This window comes from Camponotus floridanus, unplaced genomic scaffold (genome assembly GCF_003227725.1).
Source record: "Camponotus floridanus strain SB8 unplaced genomic scaffold, Cflo_v7.5 scaffold301, whole genome shotgun sequence".
Lineage (NCBI taxonomy): Eukaryota > Metazoa > Arthropoda > Insecta > Hymenoptera > Formicidae > Camponotus > Camponotus floridanus.
Window position 1 is genome coordinate 18,068 of NW_020229439.1, and position 20,115 is coordinate 38,182.

At 36.7% G+C, this 20,115-nt stretch overlaps 3 protein-coding genes across 5 annotated transcripts; 1 reads left to right on the forward strand and 2 right to left on the reverse strand.

The window, feature by feature from the left end:
* Nucleotides 1-201: 201 nt before the first annotated feature.
* LOC105251911 (CCR4-NOT transcription complex subunit 1) lies at nucleotides 202-12,414 on the forward strand. 2 transcript variants are annotated; one of them, XM_025410289.1, is made up of 19 exons: nucleotides 202-849; nucleotides 1,774-1,986; nucleotides 2,076-2,510; nucleotides 2,583-2,879; nucleotides 3,117-4,060; nucleotides 4,143-4,296; nucleotides 4,486-5,484; nucleotides 5,560-5,892; nucleotides 6,107-6,220; nucleotides 6,313-6,561; nucleotides 6,652-6,954; nucleotides 7,143-7,385; nucleotides 7,693-8,109; nucleotides 8,225-8,488; nucleotides 8,583-8,800; nucleotides 8,888-9,094; nucleotides 9,520-9,640; nucleotides 9,965-11,493; nucleotides 11,600-12,414. In XM_025410289.1, exons 1-19 carry the CDS (start codon nucleotides 748-750, stop codon nucleotides 11,673-11,675), a joined length of 7,218 nt encoding a protein of 2,405 aa, XP_025266074.1. In that variant the 5' UTR covers nucleotides 202-747; the 3' UTR covers nucleotides 11,676-12,414. The 2 variants fall into 2 exon arrangements, with proteins under 2 accessions (XP_025266074.1, XP_011257319.1); XM_011259017.3 differs by having other exon boundaries at nucleotides 748-849; nucleotides 9,520-9,646.
* Nucleotides 12,415-12,549: 135 nt separating this feature from the next.
* LOC105251910 (pyruvate dehydrogenase phosphatase regulatory subunit, mitochondrial) lies at nucleotides 12,550-16,961 on the reverse strand. 2 transcript variants are annotated; one of them, XM_011259016.3, is made up of 14 exons: nucleotides 16,503-16,961; nucleotides 16,150-16,362; nucleotides 15,919-16,082; nucleotides 15,659-15,822; nucleotides 15,392-15,575; nucleotides 15,017-15,222; nucleotides 14,625-14,937; nucleotides 14,383-14,540; nucleotides 14,145-14,293; nucleotides 13,686-13,893; nucleotides 13,500-13,589; nucleotides 13,168-13,347; nucleotides 12,874-13,074; nucleotides 12,550-12,798 (listed from the first exon to the last, which is right to left on the reverse strand). In XM_011259016.3, exons 1-14 carry the CDS (start codon nucleotides 16,748-16,750, stop codon nucleotides 12,589-12,591), a joined length of 2,688 nt encoding a protein of 895 aa, XP_011257318.1. In that variant the 5' UTR covers nucleotides 16,751-16,961; the 3' UTR covers nucleotides 12,550-12,588. The 2 variants fall into 2 exon arrangements, with proteins under 2 accessions (XP_011257318.1, XP_011257317.1); XM_011259015.3 differs by having other exon boundaries at nucleotides 14,622-14,937; nucleotides 16,503-16,960.
* Nucleotides 16,962-17,257: 296 nt separating this feature from the next.
* On the reverse strand, nucleotides 17,258-20,109 carry LOC105251913 (E3 ubiquitin-protein ligase parkin). Its single transcript, XM_011259021.3, has 8 exons — nucleotides 19,488-20,109; nucleotides 19,208-19,412; nucleotides 18,760-19,123; nucleotides 18,489-18,684; nucleotides 18,265-18,417; nucleotides 17,831-17,956; nucleotides 17,670-17,754; nucleotides 17,258-17,449 (listed from the first exon to the last, which is right to left on the reverse strand). The coding sequence occupies exons 1-8, from the start codon at nucleotides 19,743-19,745 to the stop codon at nucleotides 17,340-17,342; spliced, it is 1,497 nt and encodes a 498-aa protein (XP_011257323.1). The 5' UTR covers nucleotides 19,746-20,109; the 3' UTR covers nucleotides 17,258-17,339.
* Between the last annotated feature and the right edge of the window lie 6 nt (nucleotides 20,110-20,115).

Genomic DNA, 20,115 nt, shown 5'->3' on the forward strand with positions numbered 1-20,115 from the left:
ACAGAAACAAAATACTGTGCTAGACGGAAAGTTGGAGAGAAGTAGATTTATATTTAAAAAAATAAAATAAAGAAAATAGCGCCTTAAATTTTGTATTCGTAGAAATACGAATAGGTATGCAATAACGTTGGATGCCATGTTGCTTTTCAGCACTCGATGAATACCGTTCCGACATCTATATATATATATATGAGCGAGGGAGAGCGCGTCATCGCATCGTATCCCATACCTTGTACATAGTCGCCTCACGCGCGACACAAGTGCGCATCTTCCACGGGAGTTTTGTATACCATTATCTCGCCTTACGTTTTTCCGGTATCATCATCATCATGGACGAATTCAATCGCGAAGGAATGGGACACTGGCGATTACGATTCCCAGCTCAGTGCGAACGATCGTGAATCTTTTCGTACACTTTTACGTTCTTGCGTGCGACGACAGTGGCAAACGACGAGGGGAAGTGGGGGAGAGAGACGGACGGACAGCCAGAGCGGAGAGGAACGGCTTCGGGGAAACGTTACAGTGTTACGTGTTTTTCTGTGAGCCTCGTCCGTGTTGTGCTCACGCCATGACGTTGATGTGAAATCGTATCTCAATAATATCAATCCCGATGTTGGTCATAGGATCGTGCCAATGTAACTTTCATGCTTTTAACGAGGAGGAGAGAATCCGGGGCGGCGGCAATTCGTGGATACCGAAGAAAGCTTCAAACGCGTTTGAAGCTTTCGAGGTCGCATTCATGGAACTATGAACCTGGACTCGTTGTCTTTTACTTTGTCACAAATCAGTTATTTGGTTGCGAATTTGAGTAAGAAAAATTACGAGGACAGCTGTCAAGAGATATCGGTCGTAAGTACTACGCATTTATCTTCGCGTTATCATCGAGTTTCGGGGGGGAGAGAGAGAGATCTATCTCTCTTTCTCCACCTAGGATAATCCTTTTCCGCAAATCCATTTCTTCTCCCCCTCCCTCCTTCCCCGACCACCCCTCTCCCCTTGCCATCCTTCCCTCGCGCTGTTTCCTCTCCGCGAAGCTTCCGTTCCCCGCGCCCCCTTCCGCTCTTCATCGGTACACTTTGTGAGATGCGTGTGTTCATTTCGCGGCTTCCCCCGCAATTTTATCGATGCGCGATACGTAGATCGCGAGGAACACTACGTCAGCTCGCGCGGGCCTTCACGCACCGTCCCGCAGGTATTTCGAGACCGATCCTCTCTCCTGCCTCCCTCCGGTTGCTGCCTGTATATTTTTTATTTATCTTCCTCGCCAACACGTCGTTTTCGAAACACCGACTTCGGGTTTTTTTTCCTCGTCGCTTATCGACGCGCTGTGTTTACTTCCGTATTCTGCCTTAACCTCGTGTAAACAAGCTCCTTTTGTTCTCTAATCACGATACGTACATCCGGTTCTTTATCGAGCTTCTCTCGAGCCATAGTTTTTAATACGAAGCTATAGATTATTTGTAATACACTGGTCACGTTACTCAATACGTTGGTCAATTTTTATTAATTTTGATGAAAATGTATAAGACCCATTCTACAATGGGAATCATAATCGTTAATCGTAAAAAATTGAGCAGCCACAATCGATTATTTCGAAAATATATTTCAATTTAATCAATTTCCTTACGGCTAATTAGCTTAGACTAATTTTCTTAGGCTAATGACTCATTGTAGAATAGTCCTAAGACAGTGTTGCTGATTGTTATTGTTATTGAAATTGTGAAAGGTCAAAAATCTTTAAACAATTGCGCTCTAATTCTAATTCCTTTGTAGTTGGTGCAGTGGCACGGTCTAGAAGCAGACCGACATTTCTTGCGCTGTCTGATCTCGTGCGTTGACTTTTCCAAGGGCGAACAGTCAGATTCGAGCGCGAAAGATTATTTCCAAGCAAAGTTGCTGAAACAAGAGTGCAACAGCTTACTGAGCAAACCTTGTTTTATATCTAACCTGTGCTTTGCTATAGATAATCCTTTACATCATCAAAAGGTATTTATGCACGATCATATATTACTGTTATTGCACATGAATCTTACAAGATAAATGTAAACGTAATCCTTTTATATGTTTCCTTTTAGTCGCTGAATCCCTCCCCAAAGTTTTTTGTCAATTTAAAAAAAACACTCGGTTTAACTTTGGTGCAGGAAGTTGCCTTTGCGATTGCTTTACAGCATTCAGAAAATACAGAACTCCGTTTGTTAGCTTTAGAGCATACTCAGAAGCAGTTGCCTGAATTAATAAAGAATTATATAAATTCCGAAACAAGCAATAAACATCACGAAGGTGGTCTGCACGATTCTTTGCCTGAAGTCCTTCAGTTGATACTTGGACAGGTTTTTCATACCAGCAATCCTTATAATATACCTGTCGAGGCAAAGGAAAAATTTCTTCAAAACCTTCGGCGCGACTTTCCCCGTGAACTGGTACCAGTGGTGCTAGCACCATTTTTGTACCCAGGAGACGGGGAAACATCACAGTTCAAAATCGAATTCAACATGGCTGTCAATCAGATGGTAAATCGATATCCATTTATCATTAATAATTTACATTAACGTCGCAAGATATTTATACTTTTCTTATTTCAGGATAACAGTACTCTGGTAGAGTTGATTATGGAATTAGGATATAGCTTTACCAGTAATGTGGATGAATGTCGATCATCATTGGCAGGTTTAGGCGCGAGAGAAATATCGCCGACATGCGTTGCTCGCGTGTTGGCGCATATGGCACGTAGCTGTAGCAATCTTGAGGATGCTGGAGGCTTGCAATCGTTTTGGGGCAATTCGGCTGCCTCTCAGGATTCGAGTAAAGAAAAACCATCAGACAATAGTATCCCCACGACATGGAACGTCGAAGTATTTATTCAAACTTTAAAAGAAATGGTAATTGTATGCTTCATGTTGTTATGTAAGTTTAGAATGGTTATGAAATCATTTCTTGGAAACTGATTGTAACTTTAACCGAAACATAAACTTGTTTACTTTCCGGGAATTATTATCTGATAGTTCGCCAAGAAGTGAATACAAATGATAGATAAATTTTCATCTAAAGTCTTTATTTTCTATATTTATAATTTATTAAATCATAATGCAGCTACAAATCTCGTGTTTATATTTCAGCAATCTACGTTATCATGGAATGATGTTATAGTAAAATTGGACCATGCAGAGTTTATTATCAAGGATAGGCAAGGATTAAGTTTATTGATTACAGGTCTCAAATTAGGCCTCCAACATCAGGGATATCCGCCTGATAGGTTTCCTGTCGAGTTATTCTATCGACATTGGGATAATGTAGAGGGTCAATTTTCTTTGATTCAACAAATTCTTAAATGTCCAGATATATTTTGTTTCGCCGATTATCCGTATCATTCGGTAACTGTCGATGTATTGAAAGCAGCCCCTGAGAGTGATAGCAAAGAAGGCCAAACGTGGCGATCACTGAATATAGTCGAATTGCTTCTACATATGGCCGAGAGAGGCTTGTATAATTCTGTACAGGAAATATTTAAGTGGCCAGTACAACACTGCCCGGACGTGCTTGTTTTGGCGTTATTACAAATAAATCCACCGCTCACGTTATTGAGACAGGAATTGTTTACCACACTATTGCCGATTTTCCTCGGCAATCATCCAAATTCTGCTGTGATACTGCACCACGCATGGCATTCCAATAATGCTAAGATAAAGACGATAATAATGCATGCCATGGCGGATTGGTATACACGCGGTGATCATGATCAAACGAGATTATCTCGAATTCTGGATGTTGCACAAGATTTAAAGGCTCTTTCTGCTTTGCTTAATTCACAATCTTTTCCATTCGTCATTGATCTCGCTTGTTTGGCGTCTCGACGAGAATATTTGAAATTAGAAAAATGGTTGACAGATAAAATTAGAGATCACGGAGAAGTTTTTGTTGCTGCCTGCGTTAAGTTCCTGCAACGACGATGTCCTCAAGTCATGGGGCCTGGTATAAAGGAAGACCCTACAATTCCTAAAGCAAGTCAATTACCACAGGAAACGCTTACTACAATATTGGCTTGTTTGCAAGTTTGCGCTGGGTATGTTTTTTTAAAACTTGTATAATTTATCATTGTTTTAAATATGCATGACAATTAATCTTTCTATTTTCACATATTATAGAAGTGTCTCTCAAGAACTTTCGGAATTAATAATGACAATGGTGCAGCATTGCAGTTTAATGTTGAGTAAAAGTACTATGAACAGACCACCACCACCTGGAGTTTTAAGACATCGAGGATTAGAACCATTTAATCCAGCAACTTTGGGAAGTCAGGTATTTTGGGGTGTTTTCTTCTTTTAGCTATTATTTTGTTCATGTTCTTCAAAATTTTCTCCAATTTTTTTTCATTATTTGTTTTACTTAAAATATGTATTACTATATACATTAATATACATTAATGTATGACTCATATGTATGACTATATACATTAATATTATTTTTAATTAATGTTACTTTTTATAGTTATTTTCCTCGAAACAAGTGGATCCTTTGGGGAATCTTAGTTCGAGTCTCGCTACTATGGGTCTCGGCACAGGTCTCGGACCCCCAAGTAGTTCCGCATTTAATTTGCCCGGCGCTTTGGGACCTCTAGTTTCGGCACCCGGCTCTCCCTCGCGACTCATGGGACCTTCTCCGAGTCCATTTCCTATGTTGCCCTTATCCTCGCAACTACATTCGGGTCCGGTTGGTACTCAAGGACCGTCCGTGCTTCCCGGTGGTACGATAGGTGGATTGAGTCGTCTCGGACCGCCAACCGGCATCGAGAAAGCAAGGATGCCGGAAACTTCAAGTCTATTCCCAGACATGAGTACAAATGTATCCAAAGAAGTCGAGGATGAGGCAAACAGCTATTTTCAACGAATATACAATCATCCGCCGCACCCAACTTTATCGATCGACGAAGTGCTCGATATGTTAAAAAAATTTCAAGATTCTGGTATTAGACGGGAAAGAGAAGTGTTTAATTGTATGTTGCGGAATCTATTCGAGGAGTATAGATTTTTCCCTCAGTATCCAGAGAAAGAACTACAAATAACAGCGCAATTGTTCGGTGGTATTATCGAGAGAGGCCTCGTCAACAGTTATATGACTCTCGGCTTGGCGTTAAGGTTTGTTCTCGATGCGCTCAAGAAACCAGAGGGTAGCAAAATGTACTATTTCGGCATAACGGCTCTAGATCGATTCAAGAGCCGTTTGAAAGATTATCAAACCTACTGTGAACATGTTAGAACAATTCCGCATTTCAACGAATTCCCGCCGCATCTGATAGAGTACATAGAGTACGGACTGCAAGGGCAGGAACCGCCGTCGAGACCTCAAGGTCCAGTTCTTCCGAAAACTTTGGCGGCTATGTTGGCTCCGGTTACGACTCCGTACAAGACCATGACTACGACTACCATCACAACAAGCACTACACAGGCGAAACCGTCCACAACTCCGACTACATCTCTTTCGGCCAGAGTAAGTTAAATAAACAAAATTTCTCGATATGTTCTTGATATGAATATTCTATTTAATAAATTATTTCTTTTACAGCCCTCTATGCCTTCAGTCGCTAATGCAACTAATATCGATACATTGCTTGTGGCGACGGACAAAGAAGAAAAAATTACGACGCCACCAGAAGCTTTGCAGGACAAGACAGCTTTCATTTTCAATAATCTCAGTCAATTGAATCTGCAACAGAAATGCGACGAAATTCGCGAGATTGTGACGGAGGAATATTGGCCATGGATGGCGCAATATCTAGTAATGAAACGCGCCAGTATAGAATTGAATTTTCATGCCCTATACTCGAATTTTTTGGATTGTATAAAATTACCTGAAGTCAATAAAATGGTCACCAGAGAGACATTTCGAAATATCAAGGTAAATAGAGTAATGTATTCTAATATGTATTTTTGTTCTAATAAATTTTTATAATAATGATAGTTGATAAGAAATAAATGAGTCTGATAAATGAATCTAAATTGTATTCAAACTAAGGAAATAAAAAATCAACATGGCTTTCTTAGTTTATTAATAGTTGAGGATTTCATAAATTTTCCTTGTATGTTTTTATATAAATTTTATTTTTTCTTAGGTTCTCTTACGAAGCGATAAGGGAATAGCTAATTTCTCAGATCGATCGCTATTAAAGAATCTAGGACACTGGCTCGGAATGTTAACGCTCGGCAGGAATAAGCCTATTTTACAAGTATATGATTATCAATGCAAACATTATATATGTATTATATTATCTTCACACTATGTATTGTATAAAAATTATATCGAATTTTAATTCAACAGATAGATATAGACCTAAAAAGTTTACTCGTTGAAGCATATCATAAAGGCCAGCAAGAATTACTTTATGTAGTGCCCTTCGTCGCAAAAGTACTTGAAAGTTGTGCGAAAAGTCGTGTCTTTCGACCACCAAATCCCTGGACGATGGCGATTATGAATGTTTTAGCTGAACTACATCAGGAACCTGATCTGAAATTGAATTTAAAGTTCGAAATAGAAGTGCTTTGCAAGAATCTGAGCATTGATGTTGGGGTAAGAGTGCAATGTGTTTGGTTTTGCAGCAGTATATAATTCTATTCGATTCAATACATAAAATTAAAATCGAATTTTGGTTTTGTGTAGGAATTAAAACCGGTCATTTATCTGAAAGATCCCGAAAAATTGCGTAATTTAGAGTATCAGTTATCGCATCCGAATAAAAAAGTGGAACCTACTACTAATCAACAGCAACCTCAGGGGCCTATAGAGGAATTGGTCGGATCTACAACGACCAGCGGTACCGTCATCAATCCTCAAACCGCACCACCTGCGAACACAACACCCTCGTTGCCAACCGGCGGCGCACCTGAACCACGATTTAGTTATATGGATATATCTGTGACAGGCATCGCTAATATATCGCAGCACATTAGCATCAACAATCAAGTATGGAAAAGTTCTTCTGTTGATATTTTATTATTACAATTCATTTCTTAGAATTGATTTCTCTTTTTCATTCTTTTCTCTTCTTTCGAAAAAATATTTCTTTTCAAATTACAATTTAAAAATTGCATAAATTACAAATTATCTCCTTATGAGAATGTATACTATTTTATTGTATGTATTAATTTCAGTTGCCCCTATTCCAAACACATCCTCATCTGAAGCAGTTTGTTCGCCCAGCAGTTGAAAGAGCTATTCAAGAATGGATTCATCCAGTCGTCGATAGATCTATTAAAATAGCTCTTACAACTAGTGAGCAGATAGTGAGGAAGGATTTTGCATTGGATCCCGAAGAAGTGCGGATACGAACAGCTGGACGTAACATGGTGCGCAATTTAACCGCTGGCATGGCTATGATCACATGTCGTGATCAGGTAAGTTTACACAAAATATTAAAAAACTGTAACTATATATAAGAGAAACATAGTTGATCTTGAAATATGAGAGAGTGATTGAAGAAATAATTTCAAATTTAAATTTACAAATCGGTATAAAAAATTTTAATGAGATTAAAATTAATAATATTAAAATTAACCTTTAAATTAATTATAAGAAATTTGTTTAAAAAAGTTTTTCATATATATCCAGTATAGTATAACACATAAGACGTAATTAATTATAATGTTTAAATCAAATAAACTATGTAACATCTTTTCTTATCTTTTATCCTTTTGCGTATAGATTTTGGCATCCATCAGCACAAATTTAAAACAAGCCTTACTCACGGCATTGATCGGTACGACTCCACAGCAAAAGGAACTTGCTGAACAAGCTGCAAATGTAGTTGCTGCTGATAACATGGAACTCGCGTGCGCATTTGTACAAAAGACTGCTATTGAAAAAGCACTACCTGAGATGGACAAACGGCTAATGAGCGAGACGGAACTGCGAAAAATTGCACGGCAAGAAGGTCGACGATACTGTGATCCTCTCGCCAAGTATCAGGCTGAGCGAATGCCAGAACAGATCCGATTGAAAGTTGGTGGTGTAACGCCACAACAGATGGCCGTTTATGAGGAATTTGCCAGAAATATACCAGGATTTTTACCGCTTTCCGAACGGGATACCCAAGCACTCTTCATGCCGAAACCTATCAATGTAAGAACTACGCTTTTTATGTACTTTTTATATACCTTCTCAAACTAAAAAAAAATATTCTCTCGTTCTTGAACTTTTTCTCATTTTTTTTTCCTTTTAACTTCATACTTTAAAGGAAACTCCCGTCACTGCATTCACACCTAATTCAGCCGTGACAGTCGCTACGGCGCAACAAGTAGCAGCTTACGCTGCGGCAGTTAGCAATGACGAAGTGGGTGCTATGTTGGAAAAATTAGCTGCAGAAGCGGAAGTTCTTTTGGGTGCTATGGGACCTGCGGCACCTCCACCGCAACACGCTGCTCTTCATAGCCTTTTGGAATCGATCATTTTGACTAGAAGGTCAAGAGATGCCGGTGCGGCTATGACGTTATTAAAAAAAGTTAGTTATTTAAAACATATGTATAAATTTGTGATATTTAGTCAATATTCAATGATACAAGACGAGACTTATCGATGATTTATGGCTGTTCCAGGCTGTTGAAGGTTTGCTAGATGGGCCTATCATTTCTGGTGTCATCGAATCGGAGAATCTTATACAACGCTATAGAGAATTGCATTTACGTATCTTAAAGTGTCTTCAGGATCCTCGTGCGTATGGTATGCAATGGACTAATAAGCACGTGACGCGTTGTCTAACTGAATGCAGAGAAGAATTTCGATATAATTTTGAAGCCGTGGATTACCTTATAAGGTATGGTCTGAAATTCTAATTATTAATTCATATTTGGAAGATTTTAATTAATTCAGAAGACTAATTAATTATGAATGCTATTTACAGGTCTCACTTGATCAGTCTTCCTCAATATGACGTAGCTCTAGCGCAAGCTATGGAAGCAGGAAATGCTATGGCAACAGCATTTGCCATGCAATTGGTTCAACTCTATTTAATTGATGAGAGACAAGCAACTCATGTTACCGAGACCGACTTATTTCATACAATTGAAATATTGGCTCGAATGGCACATCACAGAACACCACCAGAAGGGTATTTTTATAAACATTAAATTAAAAAAAAAAAACATTTGATAGCCATGATAAGATATATTTCCATTGAAATCAGATTTATTTAAATTCTTTTTTAACATAAATATCTATCTCTTTTTTGATGTATGATAATATTTTTTTCTGCCCTTTTATTCTTTTATATTTGTTTGAATTATTTTGTTTATTATCAACGATATAAGATATTTTAAGTGAACAAAGTGCTCATTCACGCACGTACATATTGAATATCTTTATTTTTTGGATAATATTTAAATGTTATCTAAAAAGAAATTCAGAATTCCATTCTTGACCTTATATATATTTCAAAAATTTCTTCAATTACTAAATTATAATAAATTATTAGAAACAAAATCATAGTATTGTATTTTCATTTTATATTCAAACATAAGATTTATATCATTTCAGAATCTTACTCTTTAGATTGACGAGTTTAGTAGATTCATTGCGTGCCAATCATGATTCTGGTGTATTGGTGGACAGAGCTCCAGCAGGACCTACGGCACACATTCATTCTGGAATCCTGCAGGTGAGAGTAAGTAGAATGTCCAGATTATTTAATCTAAATAGATTATTGCAACAATGGTATTCTATACTTTACGTTAACAAGATTATCGGAGGTTTCTTATTTATTTAAAAACGTATCGCGTCACGATGTAACAAGCAAAGTACATTTGCATGAATATTGCAGCTTCTAATTATTCAAAATATATAGAATCTGTCTTTGTAATTATCTAAAATAATATCTCTTCATGATTCATAAAACACCGATAATCATTAACAAAAGTTACAGAATATATTTCTTTTTATCTTTTTCATGATTAATGTATATCGCTCGCGATCATTTTTACAGGCTCGCGATTTCGATGATCCACCTGGATTAATGGAAAAGACAGAGTATCTATTGCGCGAATGGGTGCAGATGCATCACAGTCCACAGCACGCACGCGATCCCACCAAAGCGTTCAGCATATTTGTGCATCAGATGAACATTCATGGAATTCTCAAAACTGATGATCTTATTACAAGATTCTTCAAGCTGAGCACGCAGATGTGTGTCGATCTCTGCTATCGCGCTCTCTCGGAAACCGCGACAGCTCCCTCAATCATGCGTGCTAAGTGCTTCCATTCGTTGGACGCATTTGTACGTCTAGTAGCGCTCTTAGTGAAACACTCGGGCGACGCCACCAACACTCACACCAAGATCAATCTCTTGAACAAAGTGCTCGGTATCGTTGCCGGAGTGTTGCTGCAAGATCACGAAATACGCGGTACGGATTTCCAGCAGTTACCGTATCACAGAATCTTCATCATGCTCTTTCTGGAACTATGCGCGCCAGAACCAGTACTGGAAGCTGTCAATTTTCAAGTATTGACGGCTTTTTGCCACACCCTGCATATTCTGCGCCCGGCAAAGGCATCCGGCTTCTGTTACGCCTGGCTGGAACTAGTTTCGCACCGAGTTTTCATAGGGCGTATGCTTGCTATTACGCCTCAGCAAAAATGCTGGGGGATGTATGCGCAACTTCTCATCGATTTATTCAAATACCTCGCGCCCTATCTTCGTAACGCGGAGCTCGCGAAGCCGGTGACAAGCCTCTACAAGGGGACACTGCGAGTGTTGTTGGTACTATTGCACGACTTTCCTGAATTTCTCTGCGACTATCACTATGGATTTTGCGACGTGATACCGCCAAACTGCATACAAATGAGGAATCTAATATTGAGTGCTTTCCCAAGAAACATGCGGCTGCCCGATCCGTTCACGCCGAATTTGAAGGTCGACATGCTTCAGGAGATAGCGCACGCCCCACGCGTTCTTACCAATTTTGCATCCACGATACAGCCGTTGACCTTCAAGAAAGAGCTCGACTCTTATCTAAAAGCTCGCGCGCCGGTTACCTTCTTGTCCGAGTTACGCAGTAATTTGCAAGTGTCACAAGAAGCCGGCGTCCGTTACAACATTCAATTGATGAATGCCCTGGTGCTCTACGTGGGTACGCAAGCAATAGCGTTCATTCGCAGCAAAGGCCACGCTCCCAATATGTCTACGATCGCACACTCCGCACACATGGACATCTTTCAAAATTTGGCGGTCGATCTCGACACCGAGGGTCGTTATTTGTTCCTGAATGCTATTGCAAATCAGCTACGGTACCCCAACAGCCACACGCATTACTTCAGCTGTACGCTTCTCTACCTATTTGCCGAAGCGAACACGGAAGCGATACAGGAGCAAATCACCAGGGTTCTCCTCGAAAGACTGATTGTTAACAGACCACATCCATGGGGTCTTCTCATCACCTTCATCGAATTGATTAAGAATCCAACTTACAAATTTTGGTCGCATGAATTTGTACATTGTGCGCCAGAAATTGAAAAGTGAGTTTTAGTTTCTTTTAAAGATTTCGAATACCGAAATAGTAATTGTTACACTCGTGAATAATAATTTCTTTTCTTTAAAATTCGACGTTTATTATTGTTTCAGATTGTTCGAATCTGTAGCTAGATCGTGTATGGTGCAGAAACAGGTGCCTACCACGGAGACGGAGATCCCGGAGTGATAGAACGTTTCACTTTACACGATCGTTATGTGTACAGCAAGATGAGAATCAATGCTGATCGAATATTGCGTGTAAAAAGTTGTTGAAGAATGCGGATAAATGTATACTATTGAATTTAATTTCTCGTGATGGATAGATATCGTACATGAGTGTGTATTGATTTACATAGTGTGTAAGTGAGACAATTATTGCGTTGATATTTTAATAAAAAGAAACTTTGACTATACAGAAAGAAGAGAAAAAAGAGAAAGAGAAGAAGCCTCTTGCATATTTCACTTAATGTGTCTTTTGAGCAATGTATTTCACATGTGTATTATATATATATATACATATATATACGACGTGTTGTGTACACGCAACGTAAAAATGTCAGTATATACATGATAAAATATGTCGTGATGAGACAAGAGTTCACACGATTAAGAAATAGTGTTCAACAAATGCAAATGCAATTGCAACAGACATTTTTCGCGTGCGCACATATACGATTAATTATGATTGTGTCTTCGAATGAATACGAATACACGTGATACATATACAGAGTAATAACATGTTGCGCGTGATGCGAAATAGGTATTTATAGGAGGAATATACATTTTAGAAGAAATAATATTGTTTAAGTGTACACATTTCAAAACCTGTGACATAGTATAAGGTATTAGTATGTACATGAATGTGATTTTTTTAAGAACAAAAATAGTTACGTATAACAAGGGATGAAAGAGAGCTGGATAACGGACCCAATGTAATTTATTTACGCGATCCTTTGTCCCGAAGAGTCTCTATTGTGATCTCTAGATCTCTCGATGTAGTGATTTTTATGAGCGATTACTCGCATTATTAAACGATTTTATTAAATCCTTTGCTATATACATCGTTTGTACATATATTTGAGACATGTTTATCGTTCGGATCACAAAGAATGCTGATCGCGCGTAGCATGATAAGCGTCTCTTTCTTTATCGGGAAACTTGGTCGGTAGATTTGGACTGTGCAAGTGACACTTTGCGGGATACATGATGCCCGCGACGTCCACCTCGTAATCGCCCGATAACACGTATTCGTTCGTCACTTCTTGCGGCTGACCTTTCGAGTCCAAATTTTGCACAAATCCAAGACATACCTATTAATATTCGTAAGATTTATTTTTTTTCATTTTGAAAAAAGAAAGATAAGACGAAGAAAAAATCTGATCTACTTGTTTTTTAAAGGTGAATCCGTAACCCGTGGTTGTTGTTAACCCACAATATTTTCCGTTTCGATAAATAGGCTCGCCCCCCCAGCTCCAAGTATCAACTTCGGGATCGTGATCGTTCAATAATAATTGCACATATTTCCGCTGAACTCCTTCTTCGCGCTGTCTCAAAAGAGCGTCTCTGCCGATGAAATCGACTCCCTTCTGCAAAATAGAAAGATCTGATTAGAATAAGAGTTTACATATACATGTTTTCTTTTTTAAATAATTAAAGATCTTTATTAGAATAATATTTACATCAAATTTCACTCTCCACGATCTTCCGCATTCCAAAGGAGTAGTAAAGGTATCCAAGTCTTGTCCCCAAAATGCATAAAACTTTTCGACGCGTAAAGCCCTCGTCGCGTAATAACCAGCGTGCTTCAATCCGTACTTCGCTCCGGCCTCTATTAACCTCGTATAAACGTGCAGGGCAAACTGAAATTATAAGATCTAATATTTCGCGTAAACTTACTTTGTAAATTGGAAAGAAAAAAAAAACTATTTTTCTTTCAATAGGAAAAATTATAATTTGTAAGAGAACAAAGATTGTATTAGTTAATAGTTTAAAGAGATGTCTCTTGTATTACTTCGTTTGGAATATAGAGAACATAGCCAAGTTCTCCGGTATGCGTTAGATTCATCGTACGGATGCCATTGGCAAGTCCAACGTCCAATTCCTAATTAAAATAGATAATAAAACAGATATAAGTAATAGATAATAAAACAGATGTAAGTTAAATAATCTTAAAGTCTCTTATTTTTAAGTTTATTACCTTAAACGTGAAGAACGGAAAGTTTTTTGGATTTAAATCCACATCTGTTAATTCGGTTAACAGTTGCCTGGTAGCCGGTCCCATTATGCAAATTGCAGTGTATGCGGATGTAACGTCAGACACGGCAACAGAACCGTCTGCCGGCAAATGCCGTTGGATCCAGTTTTTGCAACGTGTTTGTTGAATAGTCGGGGCGATCATCATATAACTAAAAAAGAATTCAGAGAGAATTTCTAAGTATATACACACTCATTGTCCTTATGCGCACACAACAATCCGATGATACAGCGAAAGGCGCTCATTAATTTTTTAATTATCAGTTGTTCTTAAAAATAAAGTTTTATAAATTTATTTTATACATCTTCGATTTATTTTATCATGTAGAATTATGGCATTCTTAATTGTATCATCAATAACAATTAGCTTGTATATAATACAAGCTTATTCATTGCAACTTACTGATTTGGTGCGATTCGAGCTAAACTACAATCATTTTCATAACCGCCCTGATGATTTTGCATACCGGTATGAATAATACTTCCTACAGGCACATCAACGTCGTTCGAGCACAAGTATTGCAATAGATCCACGACTTCCATGTCGTTCGACTATGACATATAAAGATATAAGATATTATATGAGAATACATTTCGCAAGTTTGTATTAATTAAAGCAAGTGTCTTTAAATAATAATTACCCACAAATCGATCTTCGTAAAGGAGGAATAATCACTCAGACCGATCGCTTCTCTACAAGCGGCGTATTCTCGCGCAACCGCGTCGAACCAAGGAGGCTTGCCGAAGGTATTCGTGTAAGCTATTTTGTATCTTTGAAAACCATCGGGAAACTCCAGGTCTATTTAATATACAATAGAAACGAAGTATTAATTTTTATGGAATAACCATCATGTATATGAATCTTATGACTGAATATTACCACAGTCATCGTCCAATTGGAACCAGGACGGTCTTTCGTATCCCATGACCTGACCGAAAACTGCACCCGCGTCTCTGAGCTTCGGATAAATCGGCGACATTCTCAGGTTTCTCCCGCTTTTGAACTCTTGATGCGGATATTGCAACGCGTAATGCATCCCGGGCACCTCTCGCACTCGATCGCGTAAAAATTTACGATTGTTGTGTAGTCCGAGGAAACGCGAGACGTCCAATTCATACATGTCTAGCGAAGTCGATCCGTTGATTATCAGTTCCGCCGTAGCACGGCCGACTCCGCCAGCAGCGGATATTCCGACCTTCAAAAGACAAAAGACCCATTCAAGTGAAGAATCTCGCGAAGCCAATGTGAATGATTCAATTAGCTAATTAACTAACCGTTTTCATTCCGGCAGCGATGTAATAATTACGTATTTCCGGAGCCTCTCCTACGATCCACCTGCAATCCGGGGAAAATGCTTCGGGCCCATTGCAAAGTTTCTCCAAAACAGCATTTCCCAAACTAGGAATTCGATGTAACATCTGTTCTAGCAAAATGTGAAAGTGGTCCCAATCTTCTGGTAGATATCGCTTATCTGTGCTTTCTAAAAAAAATAAATAATAAAATTTTTCAATCAGACACACATAATTACATAAAGAATATATTTATTGCTGAAAAGTCTAAATAAAATAAGTTTGTAAGTTAATTTTGTGACATTAACTTAGACAATAATAATTAATTGTTTCAGCAGAAAAAGTAAATTTACATCTAACCAGGAATCATGCCATCCTCGAATGCTGGTTTTGCAACTGGCTCGAAACCACCGCCTAATAGTCGCCCGTTATTCTCCCGAAAATAGATAAATCCATCCAAGTCACGTATAACTGGTGTCATAGGATCTAAATTAGTAATAGGTTTAGTGTGTAAATAATAATGTTCTACTGGATGAAGTGGTACCTGTGTGCAAAATGCAAATGTAATTATTTTCTACCAACAAAAAAATTTCTTTTTAATCTCTTTTGTATAAATTACACAAATACCTTTACATATGGCTCACTTAGTTTACCCACATTCCGTGCCCAAAAACCAGCACAATTTACAAAATGTTGGCATGCAATGACACCATGTGTTGTCTCCACTGCTTTTACCTGGTTACTCTGATTAATAACTTTTGTGACTGCACAATTCTCAAATACTGTAACACCTAAATACAATGAGAAATATTTAATTTAAAAGTCAAATAATATCTTTGTAAATATTTTCAATTCTGAATTTTTTATTTTTTTTAAACACAATATACCTCCTTGCTGTGCTTCTTGAATCAATGTCAAACAAATCTGATATGGATCACCGACACCATCATTCGGAATCCATAATCCTCCAACTAGATCATCAACTTGTAATAATGGACATAGATTCTGAATTTCTTCTGGCGTAACTAAGTGACATTCGATATTGCGTGACCTTAATAAAATCAAAATATAAAATCGCAGTTTATCATAGTAATTATCACATCTGCTAAAATATTTACACAGATTGTGCTTTCATTCTCCTGAATGAGATCATACGATCTCTCGTTCGTGCCAAAGAAAGACTGCCACATTGCTTCCAGCCTGTTGGGAGACCTTTATTTTCCAATTCCTTATATAAAGCAATACTGTCTTGAGCAAGTTTCACTTGTGCTAGACTAGGCTTGAAGGCCCCTACTAATCCTGACGTATGCCATGTTGTTCCACCTCCTAGTCTAAAGACAAATGTGCATAAAATAGAGAAATATATTCTTACATACATATATGAGAAAAATTATAAAAATATATATTGATTTTTTTCCAAGAGATCTTTTTATTCAAAAGAAATATATTCAGGGAGGAGAATGATTCACACCTGCCATTTTCTATCAAAACAGTCTCTGGTCCCCATCCTAAAAGAGACAAGTAATACGCCACAGCACCACCCATAACTCCACCTCCACATATGACAACTCGCGCTTCTTTAGGAAGTACATGCTCGGGGTTTTCCGATGTTGCATTAGTGAGTTTTGTGATTACTTCTGCCGTTTTATGATTACGAGATAAAACTTTGCTCTTCTGCGACGCACATCTATTGTATAATAATTTGGATTGTTTCCACATTTTTATTCATTAAGTGATGAAAAATTTGCGTGTTCCTAATATTTTATCAGTCTTCTCGAACTACAAAAGAATACGATAAATGCGTTTGCACAATTTCTGCGTAATATACATTCTATTGAATGTTTGAAGTTTTTAATCACAACAATCATAAAATAAGGTTATAGCTGCTGTCAGATGTAGCATTCGCGTGGCGCTGACATTCACCCTTCTTCCCCCCCACGTCCCTATTCACGATCCATAGATGTATCGATGTTATTTCTGTGGAAAATTTTCGATGACTCGTTTAATATCTTCTCTAGTATTTTCAATTAATTTCGAGAAAAATTATCTTCGTTTTAAAACGTAACTTTAATTTCAATCATCAATTAATTTTATATAAATTAATCATCAATTAATTTTATATAAAAATACAATTTTATAAAAATACAGAAATGAAATAAAAAAATGCAATAGTTAATATATTATTAATTATTTTTATTGTAAAATATATAGTATATCCTATAAAATATTTTTGTTATGATATAATGCTCATATGCATAACTTTTAAATTATATATTATCAAACTGACATAAAATTTTCTTCCAATATATTATCCAAACCAATGATTGCCCATACAGTCTCTAGTCCATTCTGTCTGACACACCCAGCACCAATGATAACCACATCCTGCTCTTGTACATACCATATGCATGCAGCCTCCTAGAGATAAATGATTTATTATTAGTAAATATATATAAAAAAATAGTTGAAATATTAATAGTCTTAAAAAAACTTGAGAATCTCTGTCATTTAAAACAATGTTTAAAAAATGTATACACATATTCCATATTTGTGTAAATTTATAGAATAAGACTTTTATCCAAAGTTCAATTGTGTATTTTGATGAAAAGTTAATTCTTAAAAATTAATTTAAATGTACCATCTCTTTCAGTAGGAGTTCTGCATTTTGGACAAGGTTTCGTGGATGTTTGTATTGTTTTTTTACTTGCTTCATCCCATGTAGCCTAAAAAAATAGAAGATGTATTAAACCGATTTCTAAAAAAAAGGTGTATTTTTTATGTATATAAATTTAAACTAACTTGGTTAGCTTTAAGAGGATCCACTGAATAATAATTAGAAGAAAAAACACTTGTAGATGCGTCCGACATTTGCGACTCGCATTCTCCTACATGATATCCTTGTAAACAGATTCTACAAAAAACATACTGAAAAAAATGATTAAATTAAAAAATTACAATGATCTGATTGTTAATAAATATGATTGATCAATGATAGTCATACAATTAATAATCAAATAAATAAATTACAGTTTGGAAATAATAAGATATTAATAGTTAAAAAAATTATTTTACAAATAAAAAAATAAATATAAATAAAATCTGAATTTATATGAGAAATTACAATCAAGAGAAATGTGTTCTTTCAATATAACTTCTAATATAACTTACATAATTGTTAAGGGAGATGAGATATTTTTATATGAATTTTCTTTCTGCATAAAAAGACTACTCACGCCACATCCACCAATGCACTGGATTCTGCGACATTCTCTATCATCTTCTATAGAAGGTGGTATGATACCCATTCCACAATCTGGTCTTGGACATAAAATACCACCAGCACGTAAAACATGTTCTTCTGTGCTAAATCTCTGATATCTTTCATACTATAACATATAAAATACATCATAATTAAGAAAGTCAAGTTAAAATACAATAATAGTTTATTGTACCAAACCTGTTCCACACCAAGAAGATGAAAATGATGCACTTCACGAATATAAGAATTAGGACATCCAGCAGGACATGGTAAAGTATAATATTCCTCATCAAATTCAAATCGTCGCTCGTGTAAACGTACTGTACAATATTCACGAAAGCAATCAAGACAAGTTACATGACCAGCTTCACATGGAAATACTAACACAGTTTCTCTATACAGCAGGAAATATAATAGCATTAATAAGCTTTACAACTTATCTGTTATATGTCATCATATATATCAATACCTAATATCTGTGCATGCTAGACAAGGAATATTCCTTAAATTTGGCTTTACAAGATAAAGTGGTACAGCTTCGTCGTTTTCTCCTAAACTGGGATGTTTTGCGCATTTAAAGTAAAAATGTGCATAAGAGACTTGAGACTCTGTCTCATCTTTATGCATGCTTGAGGTTACAGGACAAAAATCACTCTCGCAGTTTACAGTTATTCTTCTTGGTTGCAATACATCTGGCCAGCATTGAGGATCTCTATCAACAGTGACAGCTCCACTGCCACATCTTGCACACTTGACTCTTAGTTTACCTGCTGTCACATTTTTACATGGTGCTGAACAATATACATAAAAATGCGCTCGATTTTCCTGCTGCTCTGTCAACAGTAATAATATAGAGAAAACTAATTAATCTCTTATTACTTAAATTATTTTGTTAAATTAATATATATCATTGTCACCTTTTAGGGATAAATTTTCAAGATTTGATTCATCCAAAGATAAATCCATAAGTGTCTCGTTCATAGGTTTGCTCCCACTACTGTCATTCAAGTCAGATGTTTCAGATATAGATTCTTCTATAAGGTCTGTATTCCTCGTTTTATTAACTATTTTATGTGGTGTCCGTACTGCGTGTAAAATACTTTGTTGACCTAAATCACATTCCTATAATGTAACATAATTAGTAATTAAATACATGGATGTACAAAAATATACATGTGTATATATAAGTAAGCTCACCTCTATTATAATTGAATTATGCAGTTCTTTACCTGCAAATATGATTTTAATATCTTCTGGCGCTATACCCATCTGAGGCGCAACAATTTCCTTCAAGTTTTTTATATCCCATTTTGGATCTAATTCGACCGAGAGTGTGCTCCCTGTATTCGTTTTAATATATATGCTTAAAGAGTTCGATATCTTTCGTCTGCTGAACGACAATAATTGCAACATTCTGAGAAATACGTCTTTCACTAAATTAAACCAGAAGCTCATAATTCGTACAGCGCTATCAGCTGATCAAGTTCACTATTGTGGCAATGACATTGAAGCCATTCGTGAAGTTTGAATTCGTGATGTCAAAAATATTCGATTATATTTGACTTATTTTTTTGTAAGAGTGTTTAACGTGGCATCAATCGATTTTATCTTTTGATATTATATTCGACTTAATTAATTTTCTAGGTTAGTTTATTTGTATTCTTAAAATTCATATTTCAGGAGTCAGCTGAAAGACACATCGATGCATTTTGTATATGTGTACTTTTTCTAATACAGATGTGTGTATGCAGCCGATTTTCTGTAGTTTAAACTTATGAAAATCGAAAATTTTTTGTATTTTAATATTTCTTTCTATCTGTTCTTC